We start from the raw sequence: 15698 nt of genomic DNA, 5'->3' as shown, positions 1-15698 counted from the left end.
CACACGCCACACACTCACACACTGAGCGAGCGGCCGAGTGATAAGCGGAGTCAGCGGACGCGCTTGTCCGCGCGGTGAGTAGCTTTCTCTTTTAACTCGCGCCTTTCTCTTGACTTAAACTGAATCAAATATACGGCATTAACGATTATTTAGAATATTCACAAAAGTTAATTTTAAATATTTTTGGTTGATTTTTAAATTTTAATGATGTAATTACGGTGCAATTGTGGGAAATTTCAGAGGCAGAGCGATAAGTCGCAATTAATGCTCTTATCTGTCGATACTAAAAAGCCGGCTGATTGTGAGTGAGAGCTGACCTTGAAAGCGAAAGTCAAACTTTTTGCCTGCCTGCTGCGCGCCCGCGGCGCTGGGATGCTATTTCCTCTCCTCTCACCGCACTGACTGAGGCAGCGACACAGTCAGCCAACTTTCAGCTTTGCGGCGCAGACGAAGCTTAAAATTATTCATGATATTTTTTCTTTTGCTTCTATTTCTCAGCTTAAATTTTCTATGTCTGGTAAAACTTTTTTAACGAAAAAAATACAACAAATGAGTGTTTTTTCTCACTTCTATAGCGACCATTAACGGAATCAAAACAGTTTTAAAAATGGAAAAAATGTATTAAATTATGAAATTTTGAAGCTAGCGAAAATATATTAAAAACATCGTTTATATATGTATCACAGGCTCAAAAATACTATTAATTAAAGAAAAATACAAATAAAGTGGGTGGAAATCAATATAAATACGGTTTTATATTGATTTTTTCCAGATTTATCTCCACTTGAAGTAATGGAAGAGTCCACTGAAGAAATTGCGGCCAAATGTATGTATACAGTAAATTTTTAAATTTAAAATTGAATGCAATTCAAGCAAATATATATTACTGCAGCACCAGGAAACCCCGGGAAAAGGACAGCGGATCTTGGCTATTTTGTTTCGACCGTGAATGGACAAACCGTGATAGAAAATGCCAACAAGTAAATAATGAACTTTTTACTCTTATTAAAAAATAATAATTTATGGTTCTTCTATAAAGCGTCTGCGTCCTTGTCGTCCATTATGATTTCAAAAACGCGAGGGATAAAAATTTATTTCGGGACGGAGATGCCAAGGACGTGATACACCTGCAAATGACCTTTGAAGAGAACCGCAAGTGCAATTTCCGCAGTCTTTTATCACCAAAAAGAGAAGTGTTGCTTGAACTTCTCTCTGACAAGGACAGCCTTTTGCGATTTTTTGGTTCAAAAGGTGCGATTTTATAAATATGTTAAATATAAAATAATTTTTCGTATTTTGTTCAGATGTTCCTTCCGTTTTTGTGCTTTACATTCTCTCCCACGGCCACAGAGATGGAAAAATATACACCGACCACTATGAGAGTGAGAATTCGAAAGAATTTGTTTCTTTCACAACGACCGATATTTTCAATTCTTTGAAAAATTTGAAGCTATTTGACGACTGCCTAAAACTCATCAACTTGGGGGTAAATTGTTTCTTAATTTAAATTTATGATAATATAAAAATAAAACAATCTACAGCCATGTCGAGGAGAATTTTTCGACACGATTTACAGCGCCAACCAAACAATGTTTGACAACGAAAATTCCTGTCGCATCACATACGCACCACAGATGCGCAACTTAGTTGTCTTTTACTCAACCGTGGAAAGTGAGGAATAATAAAAAATAATAAAACAAGTAATTTCTTATAATAATTCGTAGCTACTAGAGCAATTCGTGGGGTGTCTGGAACGACATTTATTCGAGAAGCTTGCAAAGTCCTGGACTCCATGAAGAAAGACGAGCCCCTTATAAATGTCCTAACCTCAATCAAGAACCAAATCCACAACCGTTTGAAGCACAACTACGACATAAAGGAATGCGTCTACATCAGTCAAACTCCAGAGGTTAAAATGTTTGCGCTGAATCGCAGATTTTTCTTCTCAAAGTAAGCAAATACTATTAAATAATGGATGCAAATTGTAAACTCATATTTTACAGGAGCAGCATGGATTTAACTAGCTCCTCTTGTGATGCTTCAAAAGTGAAAGTAGAGTCCGAGTTTTTCCCTTGGAAATCAGACTCAGGAGCAAATGTGAGACACCGCCGAGCGTTCCTATTATTCTTGGAGCCAAATGAAGCTGTGGATACAATTAAAAAAGCCCTCTCAGAAAACCTCAAATTCGAGATTAGCGAGAGGATGCCGGGAGAATCATCTCTGGAGCTGTACTGCAAGGAAGGTCCGTATTCTAAAATATGGAAGGGATGCTTATTTTGATTGAACACTTTTGGAAACACAGTCTCTGAGCTGGAACCTGACGTTGGCTGCGTTTTTACCTTTTTGTTTGGAAAATTAAGCGAACATGAAGTTACGAGAGAAGTTTGCTGTCGATTTGGTGATGAGGACATTGCAATGACTGATATCCTGCGTAATTTTATCGGCCCAAACAATGACAAGTGGATCGGAAAGCCGAAAATATTTTTCCTGGTTGATCAGGAAGCAGCAACGACCGACACACTCTGCTCTATGAAAGTAAGAATATTTGAAGATGTTCAATAGCTTGAAAACTGGGATTTAAACATCTAGTTAATACATAATTATCAAATAATTGTTTTCTTCTAAATTCTATTTTGTTGATTAGATTTCATGGCCGAAGAATTTCGGAGTAACTTCAACAAACCACAGTGGGTGGCTTGTCCTAGTTTTGCACAGCAAAGGTAGTAGCTTATCTAATTTTTAAAATCAATTATAAACAAACAGATTCCATTCTTCAGACACACTTCAATTGTTGATCGAAATCTTCAAAGGCCAAGAGCTGAAGAAAGGAAAAAGTCTGCAAGAACTGGTCGAAAATCTTTTAATTTCAGAATCAAAAGAAGACCGGGCTTTGCTTAACTCGACTTTGCACTTCAAACTCGACTTTCCGGATTTTCCAAGATCTTTCCTGAAGCTTCACTTCCTGGTCAAGGGTCTGTCAGAGTTTGAGCGTGAAATGGTGTTGTCCTTTGACACGATTATGGAAAAAGCTTTGAAAGGTAACCGTATCTGGGTCTTGCGTTCTGTTGCTGGAGCAGGAAAAACGACTGTTCTTAGAGAAATTGCTTTCCAACTCGGGGCGTTAAATAGTGAATTGAAAATTTTGCGCATTTCCCTCGCGAGCATCTCTAACAAACTGATGACGAAGAGAGGAATAGGCGAAATAGAGTTCCTCGCAGGAGCTACGCGCTATCCAATCAATGAAGTCAACAAATGGATTCTAAGCAAGAATTGTGTCGTGTTTTTGGACGGGTTTGACGAGATCAACTTAAAATATCAAGGAAAGATACTGACGTTGATCAAATCTTTGAAACAAAGATATACATCCGTTTGGATTGGAACGAGACCTCATGAAGCCAAAGCTATTGAAGAAGCTGTGGGAAATGCGGTCTCAGCAGAAATCAGGCCATTAAACGAAGAACAACAAATCGAATTTTTGCAACTGGAAACCAACAAAAGCAGAGAGCAATGCCAAACATTCCTAGACAATTTTCCGTCGAAGGACATTCTGCAAAACCCCTTGCACCTCTCATTGGTCGCTCAGAGCGGAGGCAAAAGCAACTTGTACCAAGTTTACAAGCAGGTTGTGCGGCTTAAGGTTGAAATGTGTTTGAAAAATAGAAACGGACTTGACGCAACCCACAACCAGTTCGAAATTGAGTTTGATTCTGCAATGGAACTTCTTGAAAAAATAGCGTTTGATTCGATAAGTTATCGACCTACCAGTGAGAGAAAAGAGAACCTGGAAAAGGTTAACGGCTATGGTGTTGCCACCTTTGAAAATGATAGGCTCACTTTCATTCATCAGACGTTCGCCGAGTTTCTTGCAGCCCAAAAAATCGTATACGACATTGAGGAAAATGGCGAGTTGAAGTCTGAAGAAGAGCAAAGCTTGTTCCACGAGTACAATCTTAGTCAGTGTTGGAAGTTTGTCGATTTGTACTATTGCACTATATTGCGCAGCGAGAAGAAGATTAAAGTGCATAGAGAAGCATTTCTAGAAGTAGCAAGATTAAATCCAGATGGGTTCCTGCAGAAAGTTATTCAAGAGGGTTTGAGGAACATTTTCTCCATGCTGAAACCTTTCATGACTTATGATGAGACAAAAGATGGTCGTATTTGCTATTCGAGGAACTTGAACAGTTTGGAGAGTGCAGTTAAGAGCGTTGACGAAATCGCAGCTCATTTGATTGAAATGGATTTATTCGAAGGTGAAGATCAGGTGCTTGAAAGTGTACCTGTCTTAGTGGAAACAGCGGCAAAATACAACGCGATTCTCTTCTTCCATAAGCTGAAAGAGAGGTTTCCGAAATTGCCATTGATGATTGAGTCTAAAAGATCAGAAACATCTATAATATTCGCAGCTAGATACGCAGCTAAGCGAGGACACGATAAAATTCTCGATTTACTTCTTGAAAATGGCGTTCAAGCAGAAGCAAACGAAGGACATTACATTATGAATGAATCCCCTCTTTACGATTCTTGCAGAGGTGGATTCATCAAATGCGTGAAGATTCTCTTCAAACATGGAGCAAGAGAAATCAGAGATGGATCCCCTTTAATAGTGTCTGCTGAATTCGGTCATCTTGAATTGGTCAAGTTCTTGTTGGAGGAGAAGTTAAGGGAGAGAGCTGAGTTGGAAGAAGAATGGAGAGCTTACAAATGTGCTCTAGACAATGGTCACACAGACGTTGCGAAATGTTTGCTAGAAATGTGTCCGAATTTGATAGGCTTCAAAATTCAATCAGCAGAAAGTCCTCTTCACTTGGCAGCAGTGGGAGAATATTGGGAGTTGTGTCAGTGGATTGTGAACGAAGCAGGCGCCGACGTGAACACGTTGATTCCGAGTGGAGATTCCAAAGATTGGTCAAAGGTTGAAAATAAGTACGCCGACTTCTTTCTGATGCTTCAAAATGAGGTCAACAAAAAATACGAGAGAGGAAAGACCGCCATTCACTGCGCAGCGGAATATGGTATTTCGGAACTCGTTCGCAAGTTGATCAATTCTGGAGCAAACGTTCAAGAGAAGGATAATAGCGGATGGAACTCCTTTCACTTTGCCTGCAAAAACCCGAGAGACAACAGCAATGAAGTGATCCAACTATTGCTCAGCACGGATAACCAACTTGTCGAGAAGAAAACCGGAAGTGACCAAACGGGACTGCATATTTTTCTCCAAAATCGTGACCGTTACAAAAGTAAAATCGACGAAGCTGTATATTTCCTGATTGAGAAAGCCGGAGTTGACACGAGAGTAGTGGACAAGGAAGGACGCACTGCTTTGTGCATCGCTTTGGACAGAAACCTGAGTTGCGTCAGATATTTACTGAAGGAGGGAATCGACCTTGGTTTCAAGAATGTAAAGGGACAGTCACATTTGCATTTGGCTGCGGAATTGTATGACATCAAAGCTCTACAAATTTGGGAAAATCTTGGTGGTGATTTGAACTTCAGAGACCAAACAGGCTCAACGGCGATGCACGTTGCCATAGAAAAGGGACATTTCAAGTTTATGGAGAAGCTCGTAGAACTTGGAGCTGACGTCAACGCCACGAATTCCAATGAAGAAACTGCTCTTCACATTGCAAGTGCAAAAGGATGTCGGCATACTGTTGACTGCTTGTTAAAAAAGATGGCTGACGTCAATCAGAGAGACGATAAAGGAAAAACCGCTCTGCATCACGCAGCTGCCAACTCAGTTTATCGATTAGATCTGGTGAAAAATCTTCTAAAGCACGGTGCAAGCTTGACTATGACAGACAACGAAGGAAAGAATGTGTTGCACCATGCAATCGAGTGTAAAAATGAAATTGTTCAACCGAGGCATTGTACGCCACCTCCCATGGTGAACTTTAAGAGTTCATTTCATCAACAGCCGCACTCTCCTTGGTCAATGACTAATTTCAGAGACAGAAGCTTTGGGCACACCAGTGCCTATGAAGACTATGATGAATTTGAAAATATGCTTCGTACTGAAGTAATTTCCAACGATGACGTAATCCATTGGCTTGTGGATCAGAATTGCGTTGATTTGAACGCGAGAAACAACTTGGGCGAAACATTGCTCATACTGGCTTTAAAGAAATTCAGATGGAAAATCGTCAGCTTTCTGCTGACCAAAGACGTCGATGTCAACATACAAGACGAAAAGGGAAAAACGGCTCTACACCACGCGGCAAATTCGTTTGATTTGGATAGCGTGCGGAGGTTGATAGAGAATGGAGCAGACTTGAAGTTGACGGACAAAAAAGGGAAAAATTCTTTGCACCATGCGTATTACGGAACTATTTTTGATTTCATCTTCGAGAAAAACAGGGATTTGGCGAAAGCAAAGTTGATAAACGGAAACACAATTTTGCATTGGGCCGCAAAACGTGATATCGTTAGTAATTCCCTCTTTTCCTGGCTCAAGGAGCAGAATGAAGTCGAGTTGAACGCGAGGAATAATTTAAACGAAACGGCACTGCTTTTGGCTTGCAAAAGAAATAAATCGAACTTTGCTAAGCAGCTGCTGTTAGTTAAAGGAATAGAAATGAACTCGATAGACCTAGAGGGAAGGACCGCTGTGCATTACGCCGCTCAATCTAGAGATTTGGACTTAATGCGCAAGTTGTTTGAAAAAGGCGCAGACCCTAGTGTGACCGACATAGAAGGGAAAAATGTTTTGCACCACGCGATTGAGGTGTTTGCCACGTTTATGTTCATCCATGAATTAAACGGTGATTTGGTCAAACAACGCTTGGAAAACGGAGACACAATCTTGCATTTGGCAATTAGATCTTCGTGGAAGAATGACGTCATCGATTGGCTCGTGGAGCAACGGCAAGTCGATCTAAATTGCACAAACGATTCAGGAGAAACAGCGCTGCTGCTCGCTTGCAAATATAGTAAATGGGAATTGGCGAATTTGCTGCTGTCAAAAAACGTGGATATACACGCGAAAGACAGTGTTGAAAATACGGCTCTGTACTACGCTGAAAATTCAGAATGTTTTGATGGAGATGTAGTGAGAAAACTGATCGATCTCGGTGCGTAATTATTACCGATCCTCAATTCATTGTTACAACCCTAGAACGAGAAATCATTCCTTCAGTTTGGTTGGCAACACTTTGATTGTCAAGGTTGTTATGTCAGATTCTTATTTTTATAAAATAAATTTAAGATTTTCTGTAATGCTATTTTCCGCTTTTTCAGTTAATTAGCATACTTGTTATCCTTAAATGCTTGACAAAATAAATTTAACTGTGACAATGATGTTGGTATGCTTTTTCTTTTAACATGAACACAATGACGATTTTTAATTTACAATTAAACAAATTATTTTTAACCTAATCATTTACTGCATGCTAAGTTCCTATCCAGATAGAAAATAACTTGATACCCAAGTTTTAATTCCTTTGGAGCAGCGTATGTTTTGCTAATCGTGAATGGTAGCGAAGAGAAAAGAGATGATTTACTCTGGTTACGTCGATTTGGTCCCACACAATTTAAAAGATAATTTAATATTACACAGCCAGCTTGACATTGTTGAGCGTTATATATACAGTCATTTTCTTAACTATTTATTTCAATTTGATTATTTTGATGGTCTAGATGAAATGAAAGACGCTGCAAAACAACTGTTCTCTAGTCTATGCAACTTGCACGGTGCTTGTGTAAAACCGGTTGCATACATTTTGTCAACAAATCTGGTGATATGAAAGATGCATGCCAAACAAAGTAAATCAATTTACGAAAGTTTTTAATGCAAAGCATTTACAAAATAGATTTCGAATTTAATTACAAAATAAACATTTTTGAAAGCTGTGCAACTCAAAGTGGATTATTGTGTATCGTGAACATTGAGAAGATGTGTTTCCATGGAACTGATGAGCATTTCCTTGCCGCATAATGAGCATTTTCCACGGGCACGATTCAAATGGGAAAATTCAATATGCACTGAAAGGTTACTTTTCCAGTTAAATTTCTTCTTACAGATATCACATTCAAGCTGACTTTTGATCAAATTGTGCTTCATCGCCAAATGGTAACTCAAAGAGTTGAGATGAGAATAGCGTTTGGAACAGTGCGCGCATTGCTTCAAATTAGCTGCGCTGTGTTTGTAGTTCAGGTGTTTTTTCAAGGCTTTAGCACTTTTGTAGAATATTTTGCATGGTCTACATTTGAAGCCGAGATACTTGTATTGCAAACCACGCCAGGAGTTTCTGTGTGATCTTCTCACGTGATATTTCAGCAGAGAAAGATTTTGAAACGTTTTTTCGCATTTTTCACACTTAAAAAGGGTTTCTTTGCAAGTTTCCCAGTGCGTTTGGTACAACCCTGAGCAGTCAAATATGCTTTTGCAGCGTTTGCATTTCTGCTTCCTTAGGTGGAGACTGAATTTTTGCGAAGTAACTTCTTCACCGCATATTGAGCACATTTTGAACGAATGGTCTCGATGGTCATGAACCCTCAGCAATTTCATCGAAGAAAACGATTTTTCGCACATTTTACACTTGATAGTCTTTGTCAAATGCTTCGCACCGACGTGTTTTTCCAAAATATTTTTTTGCTTTGCTCTATACCCACAATAATTGCATTCGTGTTTTTTGGCCTCGACTTCCTTCTTGTGAGTTGAGTCAAAGTGGGATTTCATGTCATCTTCAGTTTTGAAATAAATTAGGCAACCTCGAAAAGTGCATTTCACAATAAATTCAGAGTGAACACGACGAACATGTCTGCGGAAGTGACTATGGTAAAGGAATTTCTTCTCACAAAAACAGCACTGAATATATTTTCGTTCCTTCGGCATCTCGTGAAAATTCATGACGTGCTTTGCTTTCTCTTCAATTGTGTGAAAATAGGTGGCACAATTCTGATTTGAACACCTGATGGCATTTTTGTGCACCTTCTTTACGTGGTTTGCCAAGGAACCACTAAATTTAAATGACATCTTGCAGTACAAACATCTGCTCTTATTTTGCTCAGTTCCAGATTCTGATTCAGTTTCTTCTTCTTCGTTCTCAGACTCGTCAATTTCCTCCAACTGAACCCAACTCTGCTCAACTTTTCCATCTAGAAAATAAATAAAAATAACATAAATTTTCTTTATTAAACGCCTCATAGAATTAATCTACCAAAATAGCTTTTCCGCAGCTCTTTTGCCGCGTCGTCCAAATAATCCAAATCCTGAGGCCACCAAGAATCAGTTCCGAATTCCAAGCCGCGATTGGCCAGAAATCTTTTTATAAAAAATAAATAACGAACATTAAACAGAACATTTTAATTGACTCACTCAGCGTGCCAAATGCAAAAGTAGCAAATTAGGTCAGCATCTTCGATTTCCTCGGCAAATACGTAGCCGCAAATGTTCAGTAACCAAGTCTGCAGCTTCTCCTTGTCCACGTGGACAGCCTGGACAGCGCCGTCCGCCGTCGGACGCTCGCACAAAACGCAGAGTGGCCTCGCGAACGACATTTCCGAGCGAGATCCTTCAAAGCAATGAATTGTAAGGAGAAGAAGAAAGGTCGTTGATGTGCGTTTTCTAATTTAGAGCAATTTGGAATATTTTTCCCTAAAATCTAAAACATTCTAGGAACTTGAATTGTGCTGGGGCAATATAGGCATTTTGACGAAATACAATAGTGCCATGATTCTTCCCTTTCCGCTGAATATTTTATCCATCAGTCTTATTTCTGTACATCCACCCGCAAAATTTACAAACAAAAGCAGATCTGCGTTTACTTTCACTAAGGCTTTTGCAAAAAAATGGGTTGATACAATCCTCTATAGCGTATTGTTGATTTGATTGTTGTATTTGGTCTGTATTATTTCATTGTTGCCGTGTAAGAATTGCAAATCGTCATTGTTGTTTTCTAATTGTTAACGCGAATATTCAAATTGTATCATTCTTCATTTGGCAGTTCAGTGTAACGGACGTTTAGTAATACGCGGACCCAAGAATTTGGGGTAAGTGCCGTTAGTTATAAATTCTATGTTACAGAAGGTAAAGCAGAGCAGTGCTGGGTTCAGCTGGAGAAGATTGAGTTGCCGAAAAGCGAGAAAGACGAAAATACAGAGCAGCGGGACACAATTTGATTGAACGCAAATTTGAATGCAGTGAGTGCCAGAAGAAGTTTTTTTTCTTCATATTTCCTTGCCTCACACAAAAGAAGAGCACATTTGCAGAGACAAAATCTGAAATCTTGTAAGGTGTGTGGAAAATCAATGGGTGAAAAGGGGTTGAAACCCCATTTATTATTGATTCATGGCATTTGCAGCCCGTAAGATCTGTCCACTTAATGAAGAGAGGAACTATCATCTGTTAAAATATGTTTATTGAGTTGTATTGGAGAAATGTGGATTTCTATTGTGAGTCCTTAATTATTATTTATAATTTTCCATCCCTTAAATCGCGGCTTTTCGATGTACGAATGAATTTTGATGTTGATCATTATTTTACTGCAAAATCTATATTACCTATTTCCATTTTTGTACTAAATCTGTAACTATAAAGCGTTAATTCTACAATCTTTGTTAATTTTCTTAATAATAAATCGTGGTAAAGGTTTAAGGCAAAATCAAACAGAGTTTTCTATTACAATAATAATTGGCGTAATGCTATCAATAATTATACAGTGGAATGGAATAATACTGCAAAATCCTGGTAAATAAGTCGAAAGCATGACCTCGGGCAATGTAACAACCAGGAAATTCACGTTCGAAAAGTGTCCCTTTGGCCTGGGAAGAAAGCCACAGGCGCACAGCTTGTGTGCAGGCGAAAGCAGGGACATTTGCTACATATATTGGAAGAAGTGTGTTTTGCGTAATATGCTCCAGTTGAGCGTTCATGTGACGTCAGTTATGTTATCATCTTGCCTTTTTTAATTCGCAAGGGTTTACTAATCACTCGCCAGCCCTGGGACAATGCATATAAGGCCTCAAACTAGGGGAGCACATACAAACAAAAACGCATGCTTAGATGGGTTGGTCATTACTGATTTATTCTTGCACTTCGATCATAGGTGGCGCCAGCGCGCGAACACAACTACTGCGTTCAAAAGCATATCAAGTTACGATATTTGTAGGGCAGCGAACCAACAAGCAGACACGCGCCCTTGAATGGGAGAGAATGAATGAATTACCAGAAATGGCGAAAGGGTTACTTCTAATTTATATGATTGATTAAACTAAAAAACCCACAATCTTTATACAGAAAATGTTTAAAACAACTTTTTTAAAAGCCTGTCTTTAGCCAATAAACGAAGGTAAATTGAAACGTTGCGAATGAAGCGTTACACCTCCTTCTCGTAACACTTTTAAACTGTCTGTTTTCATTATAATTGCTCCTGCAATATCCGAGCGGTCCAAAGGCGACTGATCAGTGAAATCACTCGACTGAAAGAAGGACGTCTCAAATGCGGAAAATTTTAGTAGAGAAACAAAAGCACTGTCAGACATGTTGCCCACTTCCCTGAGAAGTGAATTACTGTTCATGAGAGGTCCACAGTACGAGATGTAACGGACTTTGTTCAATTTGCTCGGGATTTGCTTGTTACTGATCAGGGTAGAAACTTGGTTAATATCCTCCAAGTCCGGGTTAGAGTCAAACATGTAGAAATTCTCCAGTTTCGGAGCTCGCAAGACGTCGGCTAGGTGGACGGTTTTTGTCCTGAAATTAAAAAATAAATAAAATAAAAGCATCTTAAAATTTTCGAGCTCTTACGGGGCTAGTTCAATCCACTGTAAGTTTTTCAGCTCAGCAAAAGAAGTCAACGACTCCTGATCAGCCATGACAACTCCCATCAAAACCAGTGTTTCCAGTTTCGGGCAAGCGTTGAAAATTTTCTTGAACGTGTATGTCAGATTTAAATCTCTTACATTGCAGACGGACAGAGTGTGCAAGTTCTTGCCATGTCTGTCTAAAAATCTGTCCAGAATGTCCGCTGTAGGGCAGCCAAACAGAGCGAGAGATTTCAAGTGTGCTTTAAATTGTAACAATGCGTCGATTTCCTCGCGAGTGATCGGTGGGTCAGTAGTCTCCAGTGGATTCATGTTGATCTGGAATTGATTAATTTTAGGTACAATTTTAAATTTAAAAGCAGAACTGGAGTTTCATATTTGATAGGTTCAAAATCCATTTCTGACTTTCCTGAGGCTGTCCAAAATGAAATTCCCCAGCAGTGCTAGAATTAAGAATTACCAACAAATGGGTGACGTTTGGAAACGAAGCCAGCTGATCGAATTGGAAAGATGAATTTCTTAGAAAAACGCATAGGTGTCTCAGGGATGAAGGGGCCAATGGTGGTGTCTTTGGGAGGCTGTAGCCCGGATAGCTTCTTCTGACGTAGGCAAGGATTTGGACGATTTCCAGCGAGGGCAGTCGTTGGATGCATTGATGGGTTAAATCTTCAAATCTTTTTATTGTGTACGAGTTTCCTTTCAACGAAAAGAGCCTGAATGTGAACACTTTGAGGTGGGAAAAACTTTCCTCGAAGTCGAGATGACGCCATTCCGGCTCAGTGAAGAGAAACGAAGAACCAATAGCAATATTGGCATCCACGTAAAACAGGCTTTGCAGATTCTTGCAGATCTTCATCAGATTTTTCAATTTGATTACGAAATCGTAAATCTTTAGCGTGTGCAACTTTGTCATTCTGCTAATATCAAAAATAATTTTTCGCGTCAGTTTCATTTTTTGTGAAATTGAATCAACGAGTGAATCTTCTCCAATTGAAAGGACCTCGATGTTCGGAGCGCAATTTGCAATAATTCCTACAACATTTATGGTTTGTGCTGCTTGAAGGGGCTTAGGACATAATGACATGAAGCTGTGAAGGTTGACTTCTTTCGTATGGCTGTTGAGGATATTAGGGAGGAATTTCAGGTGGATCTGGAACTTGTTTTCATTCGTATCCCACCATCTCTGGTCCAACAGTGTCTCCAGAATTTCATTGCGTAGATCATTGACTGAAATTTCTTGTTTGAATTATACACGTTTAGCATTTTTTAAAATAACTCTTACGCAATTCAAATTTGTCCTCATTTTTCTGCTCAACATCCTCCTCCTTATTTTTGAATTTGCTCAAAATCTTCGTTACTTTATGAACAAGAAGCGAGTTAAATATTAATTGTGAATTAAAACTTGCAAACTCACGTAGAGTATCCTTTTTCAGCAAGTCCTCTTCATCTTTTGTTATGTATTGCTCCATGTTCTTTATAATATTTTTGATTAAAAGTTCTTTCAAACTCGTCACATGTCGTTTTATTACCGTCGGCAGCATTGTATTAATTTCCATTTTAAGTTAAAAATGGAGAAGTCAGCACCAGATTTTGACTTGAGGGTCCGTTATGATCAATCTAGAGCGTTCTTTTCGGTATGGGCTTTGGTGAAGATAATTCAAATCCCACAGATAACTGTTTTGCCGGATATTTGACTGGAAATGACAACAATTCAATCAATTTACAGAATCTTAAAAGTAAAAGAATGTCAAGAATTCGCATACTTAAAATTTATAGATTGAAATAAATTAAAATTATGTGAGATCAGTGCAATAATAAAATACATTCTTCCAAGTTATACCCAATCTGAGATACTTTACCTGATTATATAACTATTTTTAGCCTAGGTTTACGGAAGCCTTGGCGTGCGGGCGAGAGAACGACAGTTTCGACCGCTCACATCGAATTTCACGAGTACGTAGAATGATTATTTGAGGCTGCAGCTCATATGCTCAGGTAGCCAGGTGAGAAGGGAGCGCCACCCTGTGGCAGCCACTATATGAGAAAAGGAGCAATTTTGTGTTCGCCCTTTTGCCACTCAATATGAAAAGAAGATTAGTGACAAACTTTAAAAGTGCCTACATCGCACAAACAAATTCAGTAACCGGAATATAATTGTATCAATTTGTGGGAAACAAATCAAAATGTTGGAAAATTTTAACTCTTAAAGTTTGTAATTGAATCTTTACAAATCGATTGCCTTGCTCAAGTTTTAGCCAAGAAAATTCATCTCCTTTTTGTTTACCCTCTAATCCACCTGACGAACCTGTCGAACTGCAGCTGTTTCGATATCTCATTCGCGCCAATTCGAGTTGCCGTGATGCCGCTGGTGAAGCCGCTCTGCCGCGTCTGCGAGCGTCCGACGGCGGACGGCGCTGTTCAGGCTGTCCAATTGGACAAGGAGAAGCTGCAGATTTGGTTTTTGAACGTCTGCGGCTACGAATTGGCAGAGGAAATCGAAGATGAAGATATGGTTTGCTACTTTTGCATCTGGCACGCCGAGTGAGCAGCAGCGGAAATATTTTTTTCTATTTTAATGACGATTTATTTATTTTAAGGTTTCTGGCCAAAAATGTTTCCGAGTTCGAAGCTTTTGTTTGGTGGCCACCGGATCAGGCTCATTTGGACGACGTGGCGAAGGAGCTGAGGAGGAATTATCAAGGTAAATGAGCTTAATCATTTCGTGATAGAATTATAATGGAGGTATATAGTGACATTGATAGCTAGAGATTGCACAAAAGGAGAAATTACTAAATGTGCAAAATAAAATAGCCTGAATCAAATCACATTAAATTGAAAAGAATAAAAATTAACTAAATGTTAATTATTTAACATCTTAAGACTAGTGGTAAAAAATACGGTTTTTTCGCAGTATACGGTCACCCTTGAAATGTTTATCTAGGTCCAATTAATATTAATGAATTTAAATTTATTGATTTGTTTATCTATTTTAATTGTTAACAGAAGGGAAAGCAGAGCAGTGCTGGGTGCAGCTGGAGATGATTAAGTTGCCGAAAAGCGAGACGGAAGAAAATGCGGAGCACGAGGCAAAGGCTGATGGTAGAAAGAGCGGGAGGAAATGTTTTTACTGTGGACAAGTTGTCGCTTACATTGGGAGTCACATGAGATATATGCACGTGAATGCCATCAGGTGTGATAATCGTAAATGTGTCACATATTTCCACACTATCGAAGAAAAGGAAAGCCACACCAAGGAAGTGCATCAAAAGTCCAAAGCAAAGAAATTGATCAAGTGCAGTTTTTGCGAGAAAGAATTTCAAAGGTCAAATAACGTCAGAGAGCATATACGTCGTCTTCATGCCGAGCATCGCGTTAGATGCAAATTCTTAGGTTGTCTTTCTTATTTCAAATCTGAGCTTGAAATGAGGGTTCACTTTGATGCTGTTCACAAGGAAGGAGACGAAGCAAAAGTCTTCAATTGCAACCATTGCGAGTTCAAATCTAAAACGAAAGGGAAATTGTCACTTCACATCTCTCTTTTGCATTTGCCAAAGACGATCGCGTGCAACAAATGCCACAAATGGTTTTCTACCAAGCAGCATCTGGCAAAACATGTAAGAGACAATCATAGGTTTCGAGTGTGCTTAATTTGCAATTCAGATGTTATTCTAAGAGACATGAGTTTCCATTTGAAAAGAAAGAACTGCACGCGCTGCAAGAATGAATTTGGATGCTCAGGTTTGTACCAATCGCACTGGAAAAGGTGCAAAACTACTCTTTTCAAATGTTTCAAGTGCCCAAAGGCATTTAAAATATCTGCTTTGTTGGATTACCACGTGAAAAGGAAACACAGAAATGATTCATGGCGTGGTTTGCAGTACAAAAATCTTGGATTCAAGTGCGAGCCGTGCAAAAGATACTACAAAAGTGCAGAACTA

The 15698-nt window shown here is 39.1% G+C and overlaps 1 protein-coding gene across 1 annotated transcript; it reads left to right on the top strand.

Annotated features, from left to right (window-relative positions):
• Window positions 1–1045: 1045 nt before the first annotated feature.
• On the top strand, window positions 1046–7289 carry LOC135937396 (uncharacterized). Its single transcript, XM_065480548.1, has 7 exons — window positions 1046–1251; window positions 1305–1493; window positions 1542–1545; window positions 2004–2242; window positions 2303–2535; window positions 2645–2720; window positions 2778–7289. The coding sequence occupies exons 1-7, from the start codon at window positions 1134–1136 to the stop codon at window positions 7073–7075; spliced, it is 5157 nt and encodes a 1718-aa protein (XP_065336620.1). The 5' UTR covers window positions 1046–1133; the 3' UTR covers window positions 7076–7289.
• The last annotated feature ends 8409 nt before the right edge of the window (window positions 7290–15698 follow it).

This window comes from Cloeon dipterum, chromosome 2 (assembly GCF_949628265.1).
Source record: "Cloeon dipterum chromosome 2, ieCloDipt1.1, whole genome shotgun sequence".
Classification (NCBI taxonomy): domain Eukaryota; kingdom Metazoa; phylum Arthropoda; class Insecta; order Ephemeroptera; family Baetidae; genus Cloeon; species Cloeon dipterum.
This window is presented reverse-complemented; position numbering and strand designations above follow the sequence as displayed.

Excerpts from the sequence above, each read along its gene's own strand:
- LOC135937396 (XM_065480548.1), top strand. The coding sequence starts at position 1,134 with ATGACCTTTGAAGAGAACCGCAAGTGCAATTTCCGCAGTCTTTTATCA. Across the intron at positions 1,252-1,304 it reads GCGATTTTTTGGTTCAAAAG|ATGTTCCTTCCGTTTTTGTG; the intron begins GTGCGATTTTAT and ends TATTTTGTTCAG. Across the intron at positions 2,243-2,302 it reads GGAGCTGTACTGCAAGGAAG|TCTCTGAGCTGGAACCTGAC; the intron begins GTCCGTATTCTA and ends TTGGAAACACAG.